The sequence below is a fragment of the Gamsiella multidivaricata genome (genome assembly GCF_025024155.1).
Source record: "Gamsiella multidivaricata strain RSA 2152 chromosome Unknown BC939scaffold_40, whole genome shotgun sequence".
Classification (NCBI taxonomy): domain Eukaryota; kingdom Fungi; phylum Mortierellomycota; class Mortierellomycetes; order Mortierellales; family Mortierellaceae; genus Gamsiella; species Gamsiella multidivaricata.
The window spans coordinates 109,470-136,146 of record NW_026251748.1 but is presented as its reverse complement, the minus strand read 5'-3'; the positions used below and the strand labels follow the sequence as shown (position 1 = coordinate 136,146).

The 26,677-nt window shown below is 47.9% G+C and overlaps 5 protein-coding genes across 5 annotated transcripts; 3 read left to right on the top strand and 2 right to left on the bottom strand.

Moving 5' to 3' along the window:
- Positions 1–216: 216 nt before the first annotated feature.
- On the top strand, positions 217–2,245 carry BC939DRAFT_454188 (uncharacterized protein). Its single transcript, XM_051556031.1, has 3 exons — positions 217–520; positions 618–984; positions 1,078–2,245. Exons 1-3 carry the CDS (start codon positions 396–398, stop codon positions 1,990–1,992), a joined length of 1,407 nt encoding a protein of 468 aa, XP_051411323.1. The 5' UTR covers positions 217–395; the 3' UTR covers positions 1,993–2,245.
- Positions 2,246–2,844: 599 nt separating this feature from the next.
- On the bottom strand, positions 2,845–9,910 carry BC939DRAFT_424723 (uncharacterized protein). Its single transcript, XM_051553146.1, has 14 exons — positions 9,545–9,910; positions 9,367–9,433; positions 9,146–9,270; positions 8,908–9,039; positions 8,681–8,816; positions 8,361–8,596; positions 8,082–8,222; positions 7,619–7,974; positions 6,498–7,530; positions 4,473–6,416; positions 4,228–4,372; positions 4,065–4,140; positions 3,180–3,982; positions 2,845–3,045 (listed from the first exon to the last, which is right to left on the bottom strand). The coding sequence occupies exons 1-14, from the start codon at positions 9,623–9,625 to the stop codon at positions 2,888–2,890; spliced, it is 5,433 nt and encodes a 1,810-aa protein (XP_051411322.1). The 5' UTR covers positions 9,626–9,910; the 3' UTR covers positions 2,845–2,887.
- A 52-nt stretch (positions 9,911–9,962) lies between these two features.
- BC939DRAFT_503949 (uncharacterized protein) lies at positions 9,963–15,489 on the top strand (the record flags this gene model as incomplete). The annotated part of the gene is made up of 22 exons (XM_051560464.1): positions 9,963–10,157; positions 10,253–10,374; positions 10,455–10,560; positions 10,643–10,781; positions 10,859–11,055; positions 11,167–11,280; positions 11,386–11,480; positions 11,557–11,591; positions 11,670–11,828; positions 11,907–12,023; positions 12,107–12,311; positions 12,394–12,549; positions 12,628–12,736; positions 12,855–12,934; positions 13,038–13,111; positions 13,197–13,536; positions 13,611–13,879; positions 13,968–14,066; positions 14,158–14,263; positions 14,348–14,684; positions 14,771–15,293; positions 15,389–15,489. 22 exons carry the CDS (start codon positions 9,963–9,965, stop codon positions 15,487–15,489), a joined length of 3,678 nt encoding a protein of 1,225 aa, XP_051411321.1.
- BC939DRAFT_192597 (uncharacterized protein) lies at positions 15,430–18,552 on the bottom strand. The gene is made up of 10 exons (XM_051550536.1): positions 18,063–18,552; positions 17,877–17,968; positions 17,707–17,781; positions 17,467–17,611; positions 17,313–17,375; positions 17,083–17,215; positions 16,925–17,004; positions 16,737–16,835; positions 15,774–16,659; positions 15,430–15,670 (listed from the first exon to the last, which is right to left on the bottom strand). Exons 1-10 carry the CDS (start codon positions 18,126–18,128, stop codon positions 15,492–15,494), a joined length of 1,818 nt encoding a protein of 605 aa, XP_051411320.1. The 5' UTR covers positions 18,129–18,552; the 3' UTR covers positions 15,430–15,491.
- On the top strand, positions 18,417–26,478 carry BC939DRAFT_192616 (proteasome stabiliser-domain-containing protein). Its single transcript, XM_051550537.1, has 27 exons — positions 18,417–18,552; positions 18,676–18,806; positions 18,894–19,058; positions 19,154–19,243; positions 19,340–19,521; positions 19,620–19,761; positions 19,852–20,089; positions 20,192–20,323; positions 20,414–20,478; positions 20,558–20,648; positions 20,724–20,780; positions 20,875–21,071; positions 21,160–21,736; positions 21,837–21,940; positions 22,017–22,175; positions 22,258–22,905; positions 23,001–23,055; positions 23,143–23,695; positions 23,782–24,179; positions 24,282–24,370; positions 24,445–24,552; positions 24,634–24,859; positions 24,965–25,267; positions 25,348–25,511; positions 25,607–25,862; positions 25,957–26,217; positions 26,320–26,478. Exons 1-27 carry the CDS (start codon positions 18,534–18,536, stop codon positions 26,436–26,438), a joined length of 5,529 nt encoding a protein of 1,842 aa, XP_051411319.1. The 5' UTR covers positions 18,417–18,533; the 3' UTR covers positions 26,439–26,478.
- Positions 26,479–26,677: the final 199 nt, after the last annotated feature.

The window sequence follows — 26,677 nt, the reverse complement described above, 5'->3', positions numbered from 1 at the left end:
CGTCGCCATTGTTGCACGAACTCAGTTCACGCACAGTTCAAGCCTTCCCAATCCCACCCTGTATCATAATCTACCTTTTCGTCTGTCAGCCAAGGGGCCGGCATCATCTGAGCTCAAAGTATAGCTGAGGATAGGATGAGGATCTATAGGCAGCACCAGCAGCATATCTACATGAACGCACTCAAATCGGGTCACATACATTTCAGACGAGGGCCCCAATTGTTTATTTAAGGTTTCTAATGCGGGGGTACAACACACCAAATTCAGGAACCTGTCACCTCGCTCTGTACCTCCGCCATCATCGCATCCTGATCTTCATCTCACTGTGCTCTATTCCAAAGCAGGCCCCAATCAACACCAGCAACAAACATTGCAAAGCACGATAATCTTAATCCATGCTCAGAACCACCTCAAGAACTGTGCGGGTTTCTGGAGTAGTCCTCACAGTGCTCTTGACACTCTTCCTCCTAGGGACTGTCTTCCATCGTCCCTCCCTCGATCGACGCACAAAGAGGCTTCGGTACGCCGACAGTACCCTTTCTTACTCTCTCCTCAAAGCACAGTTATAAAAAGCAACCTCTCATACCTATTTACTCATCTCCGTGATCCTAAAATAGTGTCGAGGAACCAGTCGTAGTCATCTTGGTGCACCCCTCTCCGTCCTTAAGTAAAGCCACCAATTTTGAACTCAAGCGGGCCATTGCCAGGACGTGGGCCAAGGATGCTGAAGATGTTGGTGCGAGCGTCTTCTTTGTAGGTGAGCACGAGGGTGAAACTGTCATGCGAAGACCAAGCGAATTTCAGGGAAGGGCTCACTCGCCGTCTTCCAGATTTGGGCCGGGAACACACCCCGCAAATGCTGGCGTCGGTGCTGGTGCCGGTACTGGTGGAGCTGGCTATTCCAAAGAAGACTCAATGCGCAAGATGCTGATTCCGTCCGTGCTCGAGAACGGACAGGCGGATAATCCCTCAGGGCTGCTGAAGGTAACAGGAACCAGACGCCAGATAAGATTGACAAGATAGCACGATTGTCCAGAACCGCAATTAACAAATGGGTCCTCCATTGTTCCCTCATAGGCCTATCATTTTTTGTACAACAACACCAATTGGTTTGCAGGACCCATCTTCCAGACCTACCCTTTTATTCTTACGACCGACACCACCCACTACATCCATGTCGAGAATTTGGTCTCCACTTTGCTGTCGTCGAAACCACGACGACTCTTGACTATGAAGGACGACTTGGCATTCTCAGGATTGGTGTCTGAGGCCTCTGAATGCAGCGCAGACGATTATGGTGACAAAGCACCACTCCAAAGCACGGGTGAGAATAATAATATCGACAACGACAGCATGGGATCGCCTGTTCACAGCCACTGGACTCTCTCAAGAACTCACTTGGTCACGAAGCAGCTCGTCGCCATGCTTGGACCGCACTTACGACATTGTATCAAGGCTGCGGCCACCTCGTTTATGGATTCAGGCGAAGCTTTTCAAGACTGTGTCAAGGAGTGGGCGTCCCATCCATTGTTCTGGAAAGATGGTTATTGTGGTCGTCTTGCCGCTCGCCGCTACCAAGCTCCAGCTCCTGGATCTAACCTCAAATCATCATCCTCCACTCCCGACTCTGTCAGAAACGAGCGGAGTGGCTCTCCGCCAACGCCCCAAGAATTCGAAGAGTTTTACCTCATGAAGCAGGAAGAGCGGGCGATGGAGCACCTAAACGAGGATGGTGGAAAAAAGGCTGGTCGAGAAGCCGTAGCCGCTGCAGCCGAGAGCGAAGAAAGGTTGTTGCGGCCAAGAGGCGATAACCAGGAAAAAGAGAGTTCACGACGGCTGTTGCAGCAACTGACGTCGTCGTCCTCAGGATCGTCTGCGCGCTGGATTGTAGCGTCAGGTCTAACCCAACCTGAGGATTTCACTTTGGTCTACCAGAGCCTGGTTGACCGCGAGGAGGAGGAGGAAGACTATGTGGAGGACCTTGACTACTAAGGGGTTTCCTTTTGGACAAGTATGTATTGTCCTACAACCAAGAGTTTTGGAATCCAGCAACTTGTTCCTCTGCTCTTTGTAATAGCTGTATTTTCTTTGATGGACCTTGGCAATTGAAGAAGGATGGCTGCCTTGAAATGATTCGTCCCTATACTTTCTTCATTAGCCTCTCTCGGTTAAGAAGACAATGCGACAGAGACAAAAGATGCGCCAAACGGAATGCTCAACAAGCAGGGTCCATGTTGTATGTATGAATAAAATATTTGATTTCTAATAACGAATATTGCTTATCTCAAGGGACGATTGATGCACAGCAGAAACGCAAAATATGGCAATCCATAGCTAAAGAAAGACGCGAATAAGCAAGCGCGTCCAGGGACAGGTCATCTTCAATTATGTCCGGGACAGACCAGGCCATCAACCGCATCCTGCCTTCTTATTTTCCCGCATCTATTAAGGCTTGCCGGAATAAAAGGCTTTGGCGTCCTTCGCAGTGCGTATATGCGTTAACACCTGTAAAGTCCACAGATCCTATTGTTCTCGTCTTTCACATTTCCACTCTGCTCTACAGAAGGAAAAGAAGGCTACTTCGCGTTACAAGGCAAAGATTCCCAAGGATTTACTCCGTCGTTTTTCAACGATTGGTTCTTGAATTGGCTGCATATCAAGGGCAACCAATATCAAAAGCAGCGGTGATCAAACGATTGCTACCCATATGTACATGACGGCTCACATCACCAGCATGATCTAAGCCTATGTGTTTCGCGCCGTTGGATTGTACATTCCACTGGATATTCACCACGGCGTCTGCCAAAAGGATTTCGATCTACTTCTAGACAAGCATTGTATAATGAAGCTTTTTATTACTAAGGAGTTGTCGCGTTTACCAAAATGGCTATTTGCAAAGGCCAATGGACCGTCCTGCTGTCTTGAGACATGCCTTGAGTAGGAGCAGCACCTCTGGATCATGACAGAACATGGCGTCCGTCAGAGGATCGTACAAATAAAATAGATGCGCCGTTGGCCCTGTGAGGACACTCTCTCTAATCTCAGCTATACAAGTTTGACATATCCGAGAAGCAACATCCGAAAAAGAAGCATTGAGGTCATTAGTTTTGTTCTAATCTTTGTACAATGGATGCACCAATGCGCCAATCGTAAGTCCTATAGCCCTCTACTTCACTTACCAAACTGGGGCTGCTGCTGACCCTTTCGTCCATTGTCATGCCCAGATTCTAAACTGAGGACGCCTGGTACTAACTTCAGCTGGTCAAGTCTTTGCAAGATCAGTGAGATTTCTTGGTGACGCAACCGCGGGAAGGGGCATTTGCCCAATAGAGCCTGGTCTGCGCTGTAAGCGTCCAGCAATGCATGGCACCTTTGCATCAGCACAGGCGTCATCACATTGGCAGTCCTATTCCGAAGCTCCATCTCTGGTGGGCTTATTGTGTGCGCAGACACAGGGCCACCACTGCTACAAGTGCTAATGCCTCGGTTCACTCCATTCTGTTCATTGTTCTCCTGTTGTAGCTCCTCCCCCGACGAGCAGAGGTCGAATAGGGTTTCAAGACAGGCAAATGCGAATCGTTCGCGTCGGACAGGAACCATGGTGTTCGTAGTTGAGTGCAAAGTGATGCCCAGGCCTTGGATAATGTCTAGATGCGAATCGTCCGCGGCAGAGGACGCCAGCTTTGACTTTGAATCGGTTGAATTAATCTGCCTGTCATTGGTGACAGACGCCGATAAAGGTGCTTGCGACGCTGTGGGTACTGTAATGGTCGTCGGAGCATCTATCATGGCCGGGGTGGAGAGGATGTAGAGATTGGCTGCGCGATCGAGGATTTGGATTAACTCGGCCAGAGTGTCCATAGGCACGCGATGATATCCCATCCTAAAGAAGACCTTTGTTTTGAGAGTGTGAAGGTAAACCAAATCAAACGATTCGTCTAGAGCCTGGCTCTTAAGTGACATATCCGTTAACGGAATAGGTCTAAGGTGGTTAAACGACAAAAGAGTTAGGTAGTGTACGCATGAAAAGGCGAAGCGGCAAGAGCTGCTGCAAATACACTTACAGTGCAGGCGCCATTGTTCCGCGACACACATCAACGATTTCGCGCCAGATCTCAAAAAATTGTTCATCGGAAATGTCTATCAAGATTGAAGGACATCACAATTTAGAAGAGTGCAGATAGATACTGTGGCAATTCAAGTGCTCCAGGCGATATAATCTCGTACCATTTTCCAAAGACTCGACGACAGTGAGACCGTATTTAATGCTCTCCATGAAGGCTGTCGTAGCTGTTTTCCAAAGTGGAGCATCTTCAACGTGTTTATACGACGGTGGGCATTTATAACGCAGCCTCATGGCAGTACCAAACGACTAGGAGTATTCGATCATAGGCAGACGTTACACGTTAGCAGATACGAACAGTACACCAGCATTGATGATCATTTCCAGATCCGCATGGCTGATTGGGTACCTTGAGAACCTTGGCATAGACCCCGTCCGCATAGATTCCTTTTTCCCGCTGGAATTTGTCCAGCATGGAGACGATTCTTGCCACCGTCACCTTACAAAGAGCAATATATGTTGGCTTGACAGATCCTGTCGAATTTGTCGGCGCGTTCGTGGGTGCGCCTACAGGCTCAACTTCAAAGGCAAGAAGGAATTGGTTTGTAAGTTGCTCCAAGACAGCGGCGGGACCGCCGGATATGGTATTCAGATTAAGCATTGTCAAGGCGTCGTGGATCGAGAGCTGCAGTGGCGATAGGTAGTCAATGTCAGGTCTGTACACAGGGCTGGCATCAAAGATCAGCACCAGATGGACAACGTCTAGGAACGCTCGCAAATCCCTTAGTTGGAACTTCTTGGCAAGGATGGGATACAAATGATGCATAATGTTAACATATTCCGTAAGCGTGTCCTGTGTAAAGTTTTTGGTCATAGGCCGGTCTCGAGCACTGTAGTCCACGCGCTGTTCACCAATGGATGGCTCACGCCCCACGATAGCACAGCCAATCCGCTCCCAAACTTGCCAAGCCGTGTCCCAGAGTCGTTCCAGCCGTTGTTCTCGCTGTTCGCTGTCTGGATGGTCCTTGGAAGCCTCGTCGTCTTTTGCAGCTGGAACCTTCATCATCGTTTGGATGCCTTTCAAAGCGGCGATGGCCACATCTGGCGATGAAAACAGCGATGCCGTCTCAAGTCGCTCTAAAAGAAACACCCAGGCTTCCAAATAGTCGTTCAATCTGATCAACTGCAGCAAAAACGCCTGGAACACATCCGCAAGACCATTAAATAGTAGCACATGCGTCTCATCCCATTGCTTGCTTGGCGAATCGTTGCGCATCACAAATGAACCCGTAGGAGCAGGTTGGGGCTGCACATAGTCGACTTTTCGACACGAGGATATATCGATCTCGTCCAAAAGAGGTAGAAGAATCTTCCACACGCACTGACGCCATGACCGCAGGTCCAAGCTGATGGCGTTGATCTGAATTGTTCGAAGCAGCGTTTGTATCGCGCCGTTCCTAACTTCTGGACGAGCATCTGAGCAAAGGGTTGAAATCTTGTAGAGAAGTAGCATCCAGAGCCCATTGAGGTTCTTTTGAGACAGGGTGGGATCCGGAAACTGCAGTACTATATCTTCAACGGCTCCCGATTCGACTGAACTTGATTCTGTTGCTGGGTCGAGCGCAGACGATCCAAAGTCCCGCAAGCTCTGTTGAATAAAGTCGGAGATGTTCCAAAGTAGACCGACAGAAGTAAGGGAGATGTTGAGGTCCTCAGTCTGATAACCAAAGGCGGCTAGGGTATCGATACAGAGCTGAAGGTTATCTGCACTCAACAGCGACAAAAAGTCCGTGCAAATCAACTGCAGGCACGGGAATGCAATCCGAACAAGTCCAGTAGGTTTTGCAGGACCCGTGGACGGTTGGTGGTCGATCTCGTCGCTGGCTTGGTCTTGCTGTGGTGTTGACTCCGCTGGTATTCTTGAAGGAAGTGTTCCAATCGAGCTTTGAATCATTTCAAAGATGATACCCCATCCAAAGGACAGGGATTGGCCTGACGTCTGAAGCAGTTTGTTGAGTGTCTCCAGACCCATGCGTTGAATCTCCACTAGCGAATTGCTGTGCCCCTGGATCAGCTCCCGCAAATTATTCATCACGCGCATTTGGGTTTCCTCCTGCTTCGCCATAGAGTTTTGTTCCGCATGCGCCATAGCCGCGATGATGATATCAGAGATGGCATCGCATGCCTGCATTCGAATCTGAGCTGAGGGCGCTGGATGGTTGGACGTCTCAATCAGGTATCCCACAGCAATATCCCAGACCGTGATGCCTTTCTCTCCTGAGGCAATCCGATCGACATTGAGTAAGCATATATGCCTCAGCTTCTCGATCGCAAACGACCTGTCGTCTGATTTCTAGATGAGGAAACTTGAAACGTTGAGAAGTTGTCTTAAAAAAAGTGGAGAAACAAATTGAATTCGAGATACGAGACATACGTTGATGTGTCGCAGTCCCTTGAGAAACGGAGCAGTGGTTGCCCCTTTGCCATCCGAGAAGGGGAGACCACTTCCAGCTGCGCCCAATTTGCATAGTGCACGTGTAAAGCTCCGGAACGAAGGAATGTCGAGATGTGTTGAGAGATCGAACAGCTGCTTAAACGACGCAAGAAGGGCCAGCACGTCCGCATCCTGATGCGAGGAGCCTGCTGCTAATCCAGCATAGTCGATAGCGTTATTCGTGGATTTGTGAGAAGAGCTCTGTGACGGTGAGAGTGCTTTTGCAGTCTGCTGGCTGCTTCCAAAATTTCCTGCTCCAGCCTTTTTCATCTGTCCTGAGGAACTCCGATGCAGCTTAGCCTTCAGCAAATACTCCGCCTGCTGCATGGTCTCCAGAATGAGATACCAGCTGTCGAATAAGGTGCCTCCAAGATACTGAGCAACATTGAGCAGGATACGTAGACAGTACATGTTCTTTTCTGAAATATTTGGAGTTGTTGTATCCTGGATCGCGCTGTTGCCAGTAGGTGGTCCTGGCCGATGCTCCAATGCTGGAAGGATCGGAAGACAGTTTTTGCACAGCGAGGTCAAAAACGCATCTCGTGGTATAACAAGTTGCAAGACACCACAAACACTGGTAAAGTTTTGGTAGGCACGCATCACATTGTGAAACAGCTCCTCGTCCAGATTCGAGCCGAGGAAGTATGAGAATGCTGCCAGCAATCCAGGCCAGGCTGACTCCGCCATGATGGTAACCAGCGCAATGTCGTCAGCCTCCTTTGTTTTCGAGAGTTCAAGAGAGTTTGTGTTGGGAAACAGGGAGAGAACTGGTTTTGCTTGAGCAGGATCTGCGCTTTCCGTGGTGTCCCTTTGTTCCTGTGCGAGTCGTTGCTGATCGTGTAGTGCCTGCGAGACGATCGGGAATATGTAGGATGCCAGCCCATCCGCGATTGAGTTGGTGCACACGAGAGATAAATAGTATAGGTATGTCTCCGGGATCTGAGGAGGATCTGCTTTATCGAGTTGATCTACGCTGTAAAATAAGATAAAAATAAAGAGAGCGGTAAGAATAAGAGGTTGATAGACAAAAAATCCAAACTGTGAACATGAAGGGAACCTACCATTGAATACGCATGGTCGAAGTTGGGATGCTTAGGCCGCCGATTCCACCTTCATTCGCATCCCTCTCGTTGACACTGGCTGGTTTGGTATTCTCAGAGCTGTCCTGAACGAAGCTCCCTGCGCCGATAAGCTGTGGCTTCTCAGTTGATAGACGCCCGATAGCAATGATCATGTCTCCAAAGATGTCCGTGCTTGTTCCTTGCTGGTCATACGCATTATATACTCTTCTCATGAGAGCGTTGTCCCCGCATATTCCCCTGAATATCTCCATCGCCAACACTCTCTGCCATAGGATGTTCCCCTCTGGCTCCAGCAGCTTGATCAACATCGAGAGAAAAATTTCGCATTCGATAGCCTATAGACGTCCCATGAAGTGAATCTCAACCATGTCAGCCGCCTTGATATGCGATGGCTCTGAAACAGGAGTCCGTGAATAACATAGTGGATCTTCCGAAAACCTACCAAGATCTCATGAAACTGCTTGATCAGTATGTACACCACTCGCATGAGGCGCATGGTCTGCGGGAAATCCTGCTTGTCGGAGAAGTTCTTGATAATCAAGGGGCAGACCCTCTCACGCAAGAGCGAGGCAAACTCCTCGTGCTACAGTTGATGATGGCATGAATGGCATTAAAATGACGGTTCCTGCAACTTGTCACCAAAAAGAATCGAAAGGGAAAGACGAAAAAAACACAGAGAACCCTGCGGACAAAATAAACCAGCTGCCCCGCATCCGCATACCTGCTTGAAAAGGTGAAAGTGGTTGGTTAGAACACTCTCGATAAGTTCTAGTCCAAACGTCCGGCTGATGCTGCCAAGCTTCAAGAAACGAGCGTGCTCAGAGTTGGTAAGGAGGCACAAATCCTGAAACAGCAGATACGCATCCAAGGCGCATGGTCCCAGCTGCTCTTCATTCTCCTGTTCTGACGCCGGGGCATCAGTAGCTTCCTCCTTTTCTTGCCATTGGCTAGTTTTTCCTACAAAATGAGAGTCCAAGATGAGCAACGGCTCCATGCCGCAAGTACAGCACGTTGTCATCGCCTTCAGATCACCTCCGTTACCTTGCTCCTGCTTCGCCAAGTCTTCGTCGCCAACCTTTTCAAATATGTATATCACTAATTGACGAAGGGTCGCTGCGGCAGTGTTATTGACAAAAACAACCCTGGAATCTTGTAGGCGAAAACAGAGAAGAAGTGCCTAGAGCGAAGATAATCGACTAGTTGGTTAGCCGAGCAGCCTCCATATGGCCGAGCAGTCCAGGTGCACCAAAATGATTGAAAATACTGACCTCTGCCAGCGAATCTCCGTGGACATTATAGTTGGTCAAAAGCGGCAAGATCGTCTGCAAAATCTTGAGCTGTATCTCCACTCCATGGGACATGATGTCGTTCAACGTCTTTAATACCACTTCGATGGCGCTCTGAATTGGAAACATTGATCATCAAAGAATAAAGTGACGACGAGCGTAAGTGGCATGTCCGATCTGGGTCTAACATCTTTTCCATCATGCTCAACGCGCTTGATACCTCGGGCATAGCACGATGAGATATTAGCTCGCGGAGACATCCCATCGATATGGTCACCAACTTGACGTTTTTGGTGTCACACGCGAGAAGAAACGGCTTGAGTACATCTTGATTCTGGCTAAGCACTGTTTTTGAGAAAACACGTTAGTATATGGATAGGCACAACTGCACGGCGCCTACATAGTTTACTGAGTACAACAGCGACTCAAATGATTACTGACCATTGGCAAGACTGGAACCCTGTCCTTGTCCGGGGTGTCGTAGTAAAGCGATAACCCTCTCGGCAGCCTACAAAAGATATCAGAGATGTACCAACATTTTAAGAGGGCACTTCAAGCGTTTAACAACTTGGGTTCCTGGACAAGCGATGCCCATTGATCCTGCAATAATGCACGCTACCTCCTTGATTTCTGGGTGCTTGCGCCTCGCTTCATTGGACAGAGCGACAAGTTCTGTTTGAAGGTAGGCTGCAATGCTCATCCTCGCTTAGTGCCTTTTCTCTGTCTGGAAGGGAACACTCTAAGGCTTTTGGGACGTACGTATGTCGAGTTGGGGTAGTTAAAGAAGTAGCCTTAGGCTGGACAGCAGGCGAATAAAATCGATATGCTTTACGAAGTGAAGGGCGGGATGACACGTCGCAAAATGAGGATGATGAGATGACCAGTTGATGAACGCGGAGATGGATGCAGGATGCACTTCTTCTCGTGCAACGTGACGTGCCATAGACGCGCCAGTGAGCGTTGTAGGCTGACCTCTACTTTTTTCCTTCCTACATTCGAACTTGCCCGCCGTCAAGGAATCTAGAACCAACTGTAGAATGGCTTCGGCATCCCTGTCCATACCAATCGCCTTTTGGACTAGGAACATATCGGCCGCAACCATATCTTCGACACTCGCGCGTGGAGACTATGTGGTTTCTGGTCTCGAAGACGGCCTTATTTGGGTCTTCAAAGCGGCTTGTGGTCCGTCTGACACGTCCTCGACCCCGCACACTTCTGCCAATTTAGTCATGGTACTTGGAACACACTGCGGACAAAATAGAATGCGTGGCGCTCAAATGCATGGTATACGTAAGGCTGATCAGCCGATTCCTTGGCTCCTTCTCAGCTGGAACCCTACACGTTACTTATAGGGCACAGCTGTCGCATAACGGCACTCGAGGCTATGCTCGTGGAAGGCGACAACAATTCGACAAGCGAGTGGATTCTCATAAGCGCTTCTGAAGACGGGTAAGGCACGGGTCAGGTTTTTACGGCATTCGAGACAACTGCCGACCCTTAAACCCTATCGCACCCATTGGACATGCTAGGGAAGTCAAGAAGTGGAACCTGGCAGATGGTCGCTGCCTGCAGTCTAACTCAAACGCATTCATCGGCGTTCCGGAATACCTTGGCGTGTTCTTTTCTGTGGGAAAGGTAGACTCGCTAATCATCTCTAGACTTCATACATGCTGCTGACAAGACTTTTGCACATGACTGACATACATTGGCGGCTCAGTCAGGATCAGGTCCCAAGTTTATTGTTTGCGCCGGTGCCTCGAACGAGGCCTGTATTCTGGATTCAACTTCATTGGAGGTTGTCCGAGTTTGGGGCGGGCACTTGGATTGGGTTTATTGCACGTCCTTACTAGGAGATGGTACGTAGTGAAGGCTTCTGCTAATCCTGCCGAGATTAGGGACGAGCAATTAACGGAAATGCTTATTTATTTTGAAGACCAACATCAGAGTAGAATTCTCTCAGTGTCGGCTGACTGCAAGCTATCTATGTGGATCTTTGACACCTCCAGCCTAGCAGTCGTCAAGTCTAAGGTTTACGATATTTGTACAGATACACACGATAGCATTGTATCGCTCGTCGCCTGTCGATATAACGCTTCATGGGTCGTGTTGGTCACGAGAAGTTCTGCACAGGTATAAACAGGCTAAATCAACCTTCAATATGTCTTTTTTTTTTCTTAAAAAAAAAAAAAAAAAAAAAAAACGTAATCTAGCGCTAAATAACGATTCTCTGCGAATTTTTAGATCGTTTGCATACAAGCTCAAAGGAAAACATGTTATGTGATTCCATGTCCCGAGAATGAGTCGCTAGCGGGTGCGGAATTTATTTGTGCAGGCAATGTTGTTGTATGGACGCAGGTAAGAGTGACTCTATAAAACTTCTCGCTTCAGTCCTTGGTAAATATCATGGCAAATTCGAACTGACAATACAATTCCTCGATCGTGGAATATACTGTTTGATAGTCGGGTCGCGTCTTAATGTATTCCATTGCGGAATTTGACCAAAAGGGCGATCACTCTTCAGCAGATGATTCATCGAGCTCCGTTCTAGAACCAAGGTATCGCAAGATGTGAGATCTGATTTAATGAAACTGTTGATGTGGTCGTGCTAACGTCGTCGTGTTCCTTGCACAGTGCCAAAACATTGGCGTCCACCGATCCAGTACAAGGTAATGTCATGGGCAGCGTTATGAAGTACTGCATTATGCCCTTTCTGCTCATCCTGTTCTTAATCGTATGCCTTTCAGTCTGTGATATGCAATTCTGCTCAGGATATCTCCCTCATTTGCTTGTCTTCGAAAACAAGGCGAGATCATATCTCTTGAGCCTTCGAAATGGACGCAAAGACATCAATTACACGAGTGTCAAGTTGGGAGACTTGAACTCAAGACATCCTCACGTCCAAGGTATCTTCCTTAGCTCGATGATGGTGCGTTTTTATCTTTTGCAGTAGTATTCTAATGTGTTACTTATATTCAACATAGACTATGATATACAGAAGGCATGCATTCAATGGAGTGCCACCGGTGATGACACCTTTCCGACGCCCATTGTGACTTATTCAGTGATGCTCAACGACACTCTGGTCGCATTGGGCTGTAGTAAGTTGCACTCGATTTTGATCTGTCCCATCACTGTTGCACGTTAAGTTAGAAGAACTTGCTGACTGTATCTGACGAATTAGATTCCGGAGATATTTGGGTGACGACCATCGACGAGGCGCTGTCACTGCTATCTACAGGATTTGCTTCTGAGCCATCGAAGGAGACACAGATTTTGAGAGGACATATTGGCTCAATCACTACTATTTTTACTTCAGACGACTTGATGCAACGGTCTTTCTTACTTACTGGAGGCAGTGATTGCTCTGCAAGGATATGGAATATCGGGTAAGCGCCTTCGCTTAATGCTATGCGGCACATCATCCCTACAGAGCACGGAACTAAAACCAGCGTTCTCGCCTTTGTTTAGGTCCAGTACCGAGGTCGCGTGTTTTAACAACCATAGCCGACCGGTAGCCCACTTCCTGCAAGTCCCAGAGGAGGTGAACTCTAGAATCAGGAGAAGCGTGGTATCGATTGCGGAGGATCAGTCTGTTGCCATTATCTCGATAGAGGAGATGAGCTGGTAAGAATAGGGGGCCATAGGTATCATGGCAGCTCTTTGTGAACCTGGTCTGATCTCCGACTTCTGTTCACATTTTAGTATCTACCTCTTTGGTGGCTATGAACACAATCTGTTATCTCTTCAGTGGAGACCCTCGGAAGATTACATTGTGTTGTCGCACGCCGATGGAACGGCCTTTGTGTGGCAGGTTGGTTCACCTATCTCTATTTGCCGTTCTCGGTCTGGGGATCATACTAAGGGGATCATACCAAGGGCAGCCTGAGTACTAACCGCTCTGTAATCATCTCATAAAAATAACTATGCAGATGCAAACTGGACATTTAGACCGGATCGTTAGAGGAGAAACGGCACGCGAACTTATGATGGATGCCCGCTGGGGCGTTTGGTACGGTACATGAATGTCAGATCTGATTTTATGAAGAAAACAGCATTGGCTCTTGTCTGGAACGCGCTAATCGCTCTCTTAATGCCCTAAATTGACTGGCTAGTGAGGTGTCCCACGTTCGGCCTCACTCGTCCAAACTGGCGTTCGACTGCACGATCGTGCCTCTGTCTAGCTCTGGTGGGTATTCGATCGTAGGGTTATAAGGATTGCACAAACTTGACCTCAAGATGCTAATCTAAAGTGACCGTCGATGGACACTTAGTGGGTGTTCAGACAATCTTGGTCAACTTAAAGCACATCCTCAGTGTGCTATCGCAGGCCCGTCCTGGAGATCAGCAACTGGACCAGCCTACAGTCTCGGAGGCCGGCAACGTTTCCCAGCGCCAGAGAATACTCAATGGGCAATCCAAGACATCTTCTAAAGTAAGACCGGTCTTTAATGACCAACCATCACCTCTGCCGGACAAAGTGAAGCAATGCTTGAAAGCTGCCAAGGCCATTTTGAGTCTCCTCATCACGGAAGACGATGCTCATGCAATCTCGATAAGGAATTTGCTTGGTTTGTCGCAACCAGTTCGATCTATCGCGCTGGGAATGAGAGGGTAAGTTGGCTCGCCCAGAATTTGTTTTTTAGACAAAGATAGTGGTATGTATTGACAACATTTTTTTACCTTAGTGCCTACGGAAACATCTCTTTACAGGCACCACCTAAAAATGCGAATATGAGCGAATCGTGGTCAGTATCTCCTACTCTGACAGCCTCCAAACTCATCGCCATTTTGGCCTTGAGTAAGGTTATTGCCGCGGTACAGAATCTGGATGTCGATATGGATACTTGGTCTCGAGGATACTGCTGCGCCGTCCAGGATACTGCTGGGTCAAATTTTTGTCCGCCTTCCCTCTCATATCTCGCCAAGTATTGGCAGGACCCTCAAGGCGAGTTTTGTAGGAGGGCATTACTCTTGGCCGCAGCGAAACATTCCGGTACAACTCCTAATCCCAGATATAATGAACCACCTTTACCATTGTTTAGTCGAAGTCCAAGAGGCGACCAAGATCATTATGCTCTCCGCTATTGGGCGAATTTCCAAAACAGAAGTCGCTTCCCTCGTCAAGTATTGGTCAGCATTCTGTAAGAGATACCCGGCGAAAGGGTGATACAACAAGACTCTCATTTACGGCTGATAATCCTAATACCTCGCACTCATTCATGCCTTGTTTAGTACCTGCCGCTGCCTTGCCAGATACGTGTTCCAGTCAGTTTATGGCGCGCTCAGCCATCATTCTCGGGATTCTTGGTGCCGAAAACCCGGAAGCGTTACAGGAAAGGTGCGTATGAAGAAGCGAGATGTTTTTCATCACTATCGTGCTGTATGAGGCTAACATTCAAATCTTGACACCGTCTTTTACTAGAGTCAAAAAATTGGTTGCTCTGTCGCTCACAATACTCCTAAATGATGACTCGCGTGTGTCTTATAAGATTGCTTCGATCGACTTACTTGCCCAAGGGTTTGCAACATGGCAACCCTTCATACGTGCGGACGCGGTGCTCAATACACTCTTTGGCATGGCGATGGACACTCTGCCTGGCAACCCCCTGGTTTGTCGCAGGGCACGTAGGGCCATAGCCCAGATCGCGATAATCAACCCGGCTCTTTTTGTCGCGACACTGACACAGGAGATCGTAGATGCCAAGAAGCCAGCAGATCGGATTGGCCTACTCAAATTAATCTCCATATTCTCTCGCAAGGTATGTTCTCCTATCGGTGCCCACTTTAACTGTATCCGAACGCACGCATGGTTTACAAATCTATAACAAGAGAACCCTCTGTCCAGAATCCCGCTGTGCTTTACCACGGTATACCCAGGATAGCGGAAGCCATTGTGAAGTCGCTCGACCCAGTGGTGCCTCAAGTCAGGGACCTGTCATTGCCCGTTGCAACGTCAGTCATGATGGACCTAGTGCAATCATTCCCGCAGCTAGATTTCCATATTGGTTCGCAAAAGCTAGCAGTCGGAACGCCAGAAGGGGCTATCATCGTCTACGATTTGCAGACCGCAACTCGCTGGCAGATCCTCGAGGGCCACAGCAAGGCTGTATCTGCAGTTTCGTTTTCCCGCGATGGCAAAACCATTGTATCCTGCTCTATCCGGGAGGGCACTGTCCGATTTTGGCATCCCAACCCTGGATTCTTTGGCATGCTTATAGGCGGGAACAGTCTGTGGGGAAGCTCGAAATCGATTTCCTCTTCTTCTAACCAAGGACACTCCCAAAGCCACCACGGCAACATTCCATCGCTGTCATCACAGCATTCGAGTCGCACTTTCGACTTTGCTCTTCAAAACTCTATCGTCACAGGTAGTGTATTAATGCACTATGCAAACATATCCATGCCAAGGATACAAGCATGTCTGCTCCTAATATGTCTCTAACATAATATTATGGACACATAGGGTCCGAGGAATCCATGATAGGCCATATTCGCTTCGAATGGACTGGTGATCGGGTCGTCAAGCTGACTGTATACGATCACATCATGTCGTTCAACATTTAATATCATGCAGTTGGCTCTGTGAAATTGCTTGGGAATAAACCTTTCACAGGGCTACGATATTCATCCAAAAGCCTGCCTTCCCACCAGCCATCGTCTCTTGTGTGAAGCACTCCGAGAATATCTCCTTCCTTGAGACTCAACTCCTCAGGTATTGTCGCGTCATAGTCATATATAGCACGCACTATCGCCGAGAAATGTAAAAACAGCCAATGCTATATCAGTCTATGAAGTTGCACAAATAAAAGGCTGATCAACACATAGCCTATATCCAACATGAACTCTACCATAAAACAAGATCGGCCGACCATCATGTGGCAACTGCATGGCTTGTGGGTAAGGCGGATGAAACTGATCTGCCCTCGACGAGGCCGCGTAGGATCCGCTGGCAGATCTCATGTGGTTGACGGACTCGGCATGATGAAAATTGGACGCCGTGGGCTGGTTCTGGGCAGGCATTGTCTGACTGCGTGCATGAATGGCGGTCATATCCCCCGAAATCCTGTTGCTGGAATGCTGTTGCTGCTGAGGATACGTTGTCCCGTGCCCTACTTTTGCTAATGGATGAACTGAAGTTGGATGCGCCTGTAAGGGGACTTGAGGCTGCCAATGTGGAAACCGGTTCTCCTTCACTGTGCCGCTTGCATCCAGCGAGATCCCTAGATTGTTATCTCCGAGTGACTGCCGCGCATCAGCGGCTGGTGTATATGGTGAACTTTCTCCAGTGGATGCGATAGTAGAAGTAAAGGCCCCAGAGGTGGGATTTACTCCGTCGTCCGCTTGGTTAAGCATCGCTGTCGTCTGAGGGTCAAGTTTAAAGACGTTGCCCCCAATAGTGAGCGCCATTTCGACAGGAGCTCCGGCCGGTGCGCCCTCCGTATCAGACCTATAGTCCGCTGAGTACACTGACTGGCGGCGCGATGACGGCTCCGAGCCGTCGCTGCTTGGTATGGGCTGATGCGGCCCACAAACAGTCCTGACCCTGGCCTCCTGTGGCTGCGCACGAGAGATCACCGGACTGTCAGCGCTGCCGTCGGCTCTGTCAGGTGCCTTGGAGCTCAGATACGTTGGGGTATCTGGTACATCTTCGCCAGTAGCACAAGTGTCAATAAAACTTTGCAAATTCTGGTTCACATCGCATAGTTCTAGCGAGGATCGTATACGTTCACAAGACTGGTAACATAGAAGTTAATACCATAATCACTGGAGGCGAGAGTGATAAACCGAGACGCATTAGCTTTACAACTCACCTCATCATCTGCGACGCAAGTGCTCGATATGATGTTGGCATAGTTCCAGAGGGTTGTTCTCAGATAATCTATTCTCTGCTCCTCAAGAAGTTGAAATTTCTTTAAAAGGAAGAGCGAAGTGTCAGGAGGTGTACAAAAAGACGGATACTTGATGAAAAGAACCGACTGCGACATAGATCTTTCCATACATCACAAGCGGCCCTCCACTCAATGACCCACTTCTCGTTGATCTCTGACAGCTGACGAATACTCGCTTGATACTCAACATCTATCCCGGAGATAGAGGACGATTAGTTCCAGCAAATCTGGTTTCACGTTGATAAATGAATGAGCGTTGCGACTGTACCTGCTGCTCTGGATGCGAGCTCAGTCTTTTCTATCTTCATCGAGACTTTGTCCAGCTCCTTTCCCATGAGATTCATTTTTGCTGCTGATAAGCCTTTGGTCCTGGTGCACTCTGCATCGTATTTCTCCTTCGCCTAGAATTAAAGAAAAAGGCAGAAACAAAGGAGTGAGATGCAGCCCTGCCCTGCCTCCAATGCTACGCATAGACATAGTGCTGTAGTTCTGCTCTACCTTGACGAGTTGCTGTAGGTAAAGCTGCTTGTTTCTGAATGTTCGGTCGATCGATGCTTGATGCTATTTGATACGACAGATACGATACAGGTGAATACGAGGAACCGAGCTATGGGATAGCAGCAAAACTGGATGAGTAACTAAGTAAGCATACCAGCTTTCGCTTGTCCTTCTGACTATTGTTGAACTCTGCCAATGCGGACTCCAATTGATCCCGCATTTTGCTCGCCAGCTCGATGTGCGACTTTCCGGTCGCCTCGATCTCATATCTGACAACATCCAGTGATTCGCGCAGTGACCTATTGGATGACAATCGTTCCATCTTAGAAGGAACACTTTATACACAAAACAGTCAACCATAAATGCGTCGTAATAAGGCCATTGGTATCCTTACCCTAGTTCGTCCTTTCCAAGCGGTGATTTTGATAGCTTAAGAAGCTTCTTACCATATTCTTCTTCAAGCGAGGCCCTGAGATGTGATGACATACAAGAGCGGGTGTTAAAAATACAGGGACGGATATGCGATCCGTATGACGAGCCAGTAAGTTCAAAGAGGGAACTAACCGTGCCTGGAACATGCCCAGAATCTCCTGGCAGGTCAACTTGGCATGTCGCATGCGTGTTGTCAATGCCGAATACCCTGCATCGTCTTTGCCCTATGCGTCAAAAAATTCGGTCATAGTGAGTTCGAAGAAGGGGGTGAGCAATATTCACGGCTATAATAACGACAGGCTGTCACACAAGGCTTACCCAGAAGTTGTGTGAGAATCTAGGCGCTGGCGCCTCCTCGGTCAAGGGCGGTCGCTCCATGTTCATAATGGGCTCTAATTGGTATCGATTGATATGGCGTAGGCAGTGGTGCGTAGGTGAGAGAGCGTGCGTATGTGAGAGAGCGTGCGTATGTGCGAGTGCGTAGGATGCTGGCGTTGCAGGTATGGAGAAGGGACACGGAAAGAGAAGGAGAGAGATCAAGCAGAAAGGTCGAGAGGGGAGTAAAGGGAAGAATATGTCTGACGAACAAGTAGGCCAGGTAGGGGGACAAGGCAAATGTAGCCGAGGCACACCCTACAAGCCTTGCATGCGGCCGTCGTCACAGGAGCAACGCAACGCAATGTACAGAAACGCCTCGCCCGCCTCTTTTTAACCGAGAAAAGAAACCTGCAAACCACACAGCCCTCCACCACAGAAACAAACGAGAAACGCACTCTCAATCTCTCAACCATGGCCGACAAGGATCTTCGTGAGTGGAGCATCAGCATCAGCAACACCTTCCGAATCAGCATCAGCATGGGGCAGGACATATATTGTGACATGCACTCGAAGACTGACCGATATTCAAATTTTGCAATACAATTGGACATAGAACTCTTGGATAACGTGGAGCTACGGTTTGCTCTGGCTGAAAGTGATCCCCAACTCGAAAAGACGCTTAATACCTTCCTGTGTCCTGTACTTCTGAAGCTATCGAGTCCATTTGAGAATGTCAGGGCCAAGGTATTACTTAGATCCATTGAGCCATTGCCAAGATATGCGAACCTTGGGAACCAACTAATTTGCGGTATGCTTTACGATGATCTGTAGGTGGTTGGTATCCTTACCCATATCAACAAGCGAGTCCGACCAAAGCCTGAGATCAAATTACCAGTGACAGCACTCTTACAGCAGTTTGCCGATAATAACTCTGTGCTCGTCAAGAACTTCACCTTGATATACATTGAAATAGGATATGGACGAATTCCTCTCGAAGTAAGTCAATACCAAGTGAGATACGACAATCGAACTGCTCATGCTCCTGGAGTATGTCAGCAATTAATGCAGATTTTGTATGTGTATGCGCTTAGGACCAACTGGCAGGACTCCCGCAATTGATCAAAGGAATCGCTCGTCGCCCCGTTGTTCAACAAACGACTCTTGCCCATATGATTCTTCCTGTAAGTAAAAAAAAAAAAAAAAAAAACTCGCTAGTATCTTAAATTCTTCCCACCTAAACCGCGCCGATCTTAACCTTACTGGCCCATTTTTTTCAGGTCTTATCCTCGATCAAACAACATAATGAAGACAACACAACCGCGGATCCTTATGGGTTTGTGGCCAACCCATTAGATGCAATTTGCCTGCTTCATATCCTTCAAGAGGTTTTATTGTATCGCCAGCCGATAGTCGGATCGCAGCCTGCGAAACATCAATCAACGGAAGTCGGACCATCAAGGTCCGTAATTGAAATATATTTGTCTGAAGACGTTGCATCGTCAGACGAAAAATACTAACCACAATCGAAATTGATCTGGGGACCTCGACACGATTTAGTTCGCAAGCTGGATCGTCTGCATCTGGCCAGAATTCGACTAGTTCGCCGCCTCCCGACGGGATGAGTCATCAGTCAGTACTGCAGGTCACTAATAACGGCAAAGCACTGTGGGCTACAACGAGCGAACTCAAGAACATAAAGGTGGGTTACAAAGAGTGGGCTGGTGTTCACTGAATGCTATATCCTTCTTATCACTCTGTCTGACTTTTCCATGCACCCTGAACCATCTAGACTGGCGCCGTGCGCTTCATTTGCTCACCAACAGCATTTCCCGACTCGCTGCCCTTACAGGTTCATCTGGAGAGGTTTGTGGCACTGATCGCTGCTACGGGAGATGCATACAACGACGTTTCAGGCATGGGTGAAGATGGATTAAAGCGAATCAAACTGCCAGATTTGGAGGATAAGATGGTGATCGACAGGATTTATGAGATGTATCAGGGCTCCAATAAGGGCAAACCCATTCCTGGTAGGTTTAGCGTCCCGCCTGGAATACCGCTTGGCACGTCAAATACTTTTTTCAGTCGGAAGCCATTCACTAAGCGATCATTCATTTTCGCATATTGGTCAGGTCAAGAAGATGCATTTCGCCAACCGAGCTCGAATGTCGTGAAGCATAGGATCATGGGATATCTCTCAAAATCCAGGACTGCAGCGGGGTCATTTCCTTCTGCACTGCAAGTCTCATTTGACTGCCTCTATGGTAACGAGTAAATCATGACAATCACTATGCATTATTTTCTCTCCTCCTGCTGCTTATGATAGTAAATTAAGGCATCCTTTGCATCTTTAGGTCCCAAGGCAAACACAAAGCTGGTTATGGCCGGTATGGCCTTTGTTCAATGGATTGCACGAATGGTATGGACCGTGTACTGTATAGCACTAAAATCACACCCGGTTGGCACTCCTGATACAAACTCTTGTCTATGGTCAATAGAGCTCCGAGGCAACACTTAAACCAATTGCTCCTGTACTCGTTTCGGGATTGCTGAAGTTCACGCGTGAGAATGAAAACGTTATTGGACTGGGTAAGTACGATGAAGGCTAGCGACCTGGAGTAATGCACGAATGAAAGTGCTAACACCATTAACTCCTGTTTCTAGAGAGTGAATCGGCTAAAGGATTTGCCTATGTAGCCCTTGGCTTGATTTCGAAGCGAGGTAGGAATTTAACTCTTGTTTCATATACGACGCTATTGCTCGGGTGATGTAAACATATGAACTGCTGAATGAAATCTTCCTCTTACAATAACAGTGCCCGAGATCTTCAGGAAAGACCTTACCATTGTTCAAGGAATCTTTGATCAACTTGCCTCGCAACCCCCAAACGTGAAAACATACATTCAGGAAGCTCTTTGCACTATGCTGGACGCTTTCCAGCCAATGAAGGAATGGGCCACTGAGGACGACGTTGCTCTCATTCTATCCGTCATAGAGACCAACATGGACAAGGCAAGTGCTTTATGACTAGAAGGAGCAGCACCAGACGAGATGTCTGTGATCCAAGATGTAGTTACTGACATTACATTTATTTCCACAGGAGGAGCATCAAGCGCGCTTTTGTGCAGTCAAGTATGCCAATGCGCTGTTTCCGTTTTCGGACATACCTTCCAAGTATATCTGTCTTATGACAGTAATCGACGATAAATTGGAGATCAGGGAGGAAGCAAAGCGTGGGCTTACTTTTCCAAATGCGCGCGCACTGGAAGATAATGCCGCTGCCAATAACAACTCCATGCTCCCGGACTTTACCAAGCTCCTGGAACTGGTTAGCCTCAAATCACGGACATCATCACAAACTCGCCTTGATGAACTGCATGCACGGCCGACGTTCGGCAAGTCGTTCATCATGGGATTCTCGTCTGAGGTCTTTATCCATATGCTTCAATTCTTCCGTCGCCTATTGATCACCTCAGCCGACCCAGATGTGATAATCGAGGAGAGCTCCAACGAGTATGAAATCCAACAAATTGTGTTCACTCCGTCAACTCGAGAAAAGGTCAAGAGTTGGCTTCTTCACATGTGGGAGCTCGACAGCCAAATCGACAAGGATCAAAAGACATTATCATTGTACATTTCTTTCCTGGAGACTGGTTTGAATCACCAAGGGCCTCAAGGTAATTACTGACTGTATAGTCTGCCGAAGTGCTATAGCCATCGTTATCCATAAAGATACTGGAAGAAGCAAAAGCCTAATCATTAACGCCTTCTTTTTAGACAAACTCCTCCATTCGACGGCTTTGACCTGCCTACTCGAGTTATTCTCACTGGCACCCAGTAGTCTCTCTCAGCAATATGCCCATCGTCTTGGATGGTTCAAGGTACGTTACTATCCTACAGTCCTGCACTGGTGTTAGGACATTTAACTATCCATACTGAGACACGGCCTCCTTCTAGCCCTTTATCTCTTCTCCGAAACCGGAATCACGACTTGCGGCGGCCCATATTATCGGAATCGTGGGAACTGACGGTCTCGAAGAAGCTGCACCCCAACGCGAGACGTTTCTAAAATTTCTAGACGAATTGCATAGCGTTGCCAAGGATCCGACTAAGCAGGTAAGCATGCGCTCTGAACACTTAATACTATTCAAGAACGAAGACCATTTTAACAAAATACATATTGAATTATAAATCTTAGACATCCTCAGAGCAGCGACATGGCATGGTTTTGGCTATGGGCTTTATTTTGGGACGACTTTATTATCGGTACTCCACAAAAACTTATGATATCGTCCCGCAGTCGGAGGTGAAAAAGATGGTCGAAGATATTGCTCTTGATCTCGACTCTAAGCAGAACATGTTTGTTTCTGGAGCCTGTGTTGCTCTGGGCGAGATCGGCAGGTACGGCTCCTTTTCCGAGGGTGCTGCCAAATATGTTCAAAAGCTGATAGAAACAGCCAAAAACACAAAGGACATCAAGATCCAGGAACAGGCAATCGCTGCGCTTGGTGCCATTGGCGTTGGCAATCCAGACCAAGCACAGAACATATTGGCATTTTTGTATGATTTTGGACCCAAGCAAACCAAGCAAGCCGAGGTGAATTTCACAATCGGTGAGTCCATTGCCTGTATCGGTGCGGGATGGCAGTGCTCAGTCATGGATGTTTTCGCAGACGTGGCTGACAAGGACCCTACGAAGACCGATGTGGACTCTGCGGTTATGGACGATATTTTGAAGACCGTCTTGAGCGACATGGGCTCGTCTCCTAAAGCGGCATCGAAGAAGGCGGCCTGCATCTGGCTGCTCACTCTTGTCAAATTCTGCTCAGGCCATAAGAGTGTCAAGGTACGCAAGAAGTTGACTGAAGGGATTGATGTAGAGCGAAAACTTATGACTAACTCTGTGAATTCATCATCATTCCAACATTTCACATCGTACAGGACCGACTGGAAAACATTCACTCTGTGTTCTCAAGCCTTCTCTCAGACCGGGATGGTAACCACGAGTCCTACAGCGTCAGTTGTGTCCGCTACGGTGCAATCATCATCATGGCTATTAACTTCGAGATTTATTACCACATAGAACTGACGCAAGAGGTAGCATCCAAGGGTATTGGCCTGGTGTATGAGCTCGGCGATCAGTCTCTTAGAAGCCAACTTGTCGGATCTCTTGTTGGGATGTTTGGAGAAGGCAAGAAGGCAACGGTGAAGGTCACAGGCGACACAGAGTTGTTTGATAGCAACGCTCTGGGGCAGGCACCCGATGGATCCTCGCTCTCGACGTATCAGTCCATTCTATCTTTGGCCAGCGACATGAATCAGCCTGAACTGGTGTACAAGTTCATGCATCTTGCCAGTCATAACTCGATGTGGGAGTCAAGGAAGGGAGCAGCATTCGGCTTCTCGTCTATTGTTTCTCAGGCCGAAGCTGAACTCAAGCCTCACTTGGCGACATTGATTCCTCGTCTGTATCGCTATCAGTACGACCCCAACCCCAAAGTGAATGAGGCCATGACAAGTATTTGGAGGGCACTTGTTAAGGAACCAAAAAAGGCTGTGCAAGAATATCTTGATGTCATCATCAAAGATCTATTGGATGGCATGGGAGCCAGAGCATGGAGAACTCGCGAATCAAGGTATATAAAGATGGCTAATGAGTTAATGAGTGAAGATATGCGCAGTCCATATGCTAATTAGTCGGTGATACCTCAACTGCGAGTAGCTGTTTGGCTATGGCGGATCTGCTTCAAGGTCGGTCTGTGGAGGAGATCGAGGCATATCTTGAAAGCATCTGGACTATGTCTTTCCGAACTTTGGACGATATCAAAGAGAGCGTTCGCAATGCAGCCTTCAAGACATCCAGGGCGCTGACTTTGATGACTGTTAAGTATTGTGATCCCAAGAATGTGTCTGCCGTTGAGGGTCAGCGGGTTTTGGACATCATGGTCCCATTCCTCGTGCAGAAGGGCCTTCAGTCCAGCGCAGACGAAGTATCGAAGTTCAGCTTGTCAACCATCCTCAAGATCTGCAAACAAGCAGGACCCTTGCTCCGGTCCCACATATCCATAATTGTAGTAGCCCTGCTTGAGGGACTCACCTCGATGGAGCCACAGATGATGAGTATGTCTTTGAACTGTTGCTGATATGCTCAAGCATGAGTGCCACCTCTCCTGCAACACGAAATGCCTGTTCCTGACCAGCCTTATGTGTCTCTTCGTATAGATTATCTGAGCTTCCACACTGACAAGTACCAGGTGTCTCAGGAGCAGCTCGAAAACACTCGCCTGAATGCAGCCAAACTTTCTCCAATGGTACGTTAACTCATGTTTGCTTGTAAAATATACTTGCTCTCCGCAGTGCTAATATATCTTAAACTTTGATCTAGATGGAGGGTATTGAGGCTTGTCTGGAAAACGTCGATGAGACCGTGATGCCGGTGCTCTCTGAGCAGCTTGTCGCGCTAATGAGGAAAGCTGTTGGTCTACCGACTAAGGTAACTTTCTGTCAAGGAGAAATTGAAAAACGCTTCCGCAACAGGCCTAACTTTGCCTTATTCTATATTACATTCATATAGGCGGGATGTGCTCATCTTCTGGTATCCATGTGTATTAAGAAACCATCTGTTACGAAAACATATAGCGATACGCTTTTAAAAACCTTGGGATCTTCTATCAAGGACAAATCGCCTGCAGTACGGAAGTCATATGCAGTGGCAGCGGGATACCTGTCGAGGCTGGCGACAGATGCAGCGCTTGTCAAGTTTATCGAGCGTTTGGACAGCTTCTACCTAGAAACGGAGGGTAAGCCCATAATTCAATGGGAGCATTTGTCTATGCGAAATCCTGTGTTTATTGCTTCCGCCTAAGTTCTAATGCGAGGGTATTGCGTCGTATCGAATTGCATAGAGGACGAACTTCGATCAATAGCGGCTATCACAGCACGGGAGATTTCAAAGAACGCATCGGACCGATTTAAAGGAGTGGCCTCTGCCATCCTCCCCACTGTATACTATGGCACTTTTGACGCCAACAAGGACATTAGCGGTGTTTGGAAGGACATCTGGGAGGAGCATACCACTGGATCCTCCTCTGCGGTGAAATTATACGCAAAAGAGAACATCGTACTGCTGTCAGCGCAGATAACGTCGGCGTCATGGAATGCCAAGAAGCAGGCGGCCAAAGGTCTTAAGGCGATGTCAGATGCAATGGGTATGTATTCCTCAACCCTGCAGCGGGATTTCTCTGTGTTTTGCGCGCTCACTGACATTGAATCCTTTCCTTTCTGGTAGATCTGAGCGCTTACATGCCCACGTTATACCCGCTTGTTGTGGACGGGCTTGGTGGTAGAACCTGGCAAGGCAAAGAACATATTGTGGAGTTGCTTCCGGCTGTTGCGCTCGCGTCCAAACAATACTTCGAAGACAAACCTGAGAAACTGCAGGAGATTGCCAAGGTGCGTGACATACAGGTGTGGCATGATAGGCCTTTGTGAAGTACGCACATACAACAGACTAGCCTTATTCTGGGTCTTTATACTCGTATGAATAGGTTTTGTTGAGAGAATCGAAGAAAGTGAACAAGCAGTATCGACGGTTCGCGATTGACGCTCTCGGAAAGTTCCTTGATGGATTCCCAGAAGTAGAATACTACTTGGAGACCAAGCCAATCCTCATTCCTATCTTGAGGAACGAGGATGAGAATGACGAGGACGACGACGAACATGACAAACCTCTTCAGACGATGGTGGTGGCCAGCGCAGCCAGAGCGTTGGGGATGTCATGGACGCGAAACGAGCAGCTGCAGGGTATGTCGAGCGTCTGCATTTTCGGCACTATTCCTGTGTATGAATATACGATTTTTCTCTAACATTGTTATCCACGTCCTGTCCTGTTTTAAAGAGCAAAACTCGGAGGAGTTTGTAGGTGTTGTCAGCAAGGCGCTTGTCCGGAACATCTGGAATGTTCGGAGTGCATTGCTCGAATCGCTTGATAAATTCTTGATCAAGTTGAGCCTGTCAACATCTCGCAGTGTCGTCTCTGAGGAATCGCTCCTTCTACTGTTGGATAGTCTGCTGGAGGGTAGCTTGCAAGACACCAAATATGTCAGTCTGCGAGATCAGGGACTAGGAGTGTTGAAAGCTTTTGTTGGAAAAATATGCGGTAGGTCTTGGAAGGCGCGTTCTGTTTACTGTAAACAGGAGCGAATATTCTAGATGTCGTCTGACACGCTTCATTCTCTTTCGTGGGTACCTGATATATTAGGAACTTCGGCTTATACAACGCGTGTCCGTGAACGGCTCACTGAAGTTATCGCGATCCTCAAGAAAGATCCTGTTCCTAGGGTTTCTGAAGCTGCTGCGCTCTTGGAGTCGGAATTGTGATGGCACAGAATAGAAAAAAGGCTACATTAAAGTCAAGGACCAATGATGAAATGAATAGCGCACTCTGTTGAAGACAAAAGCTACCGGCTCACAATAACTATCGGTTCGTTATCTGCAAATGCTTCGCGATAAATAGAGAATATAATAATAAAGTAAAAAACGGAATTGACAAGTGGTGAAGTATTGGTGGTCCTATCTTGGAGCTAGATTTCGAGGCCCCGTTTACGGCGAGGGCGTGA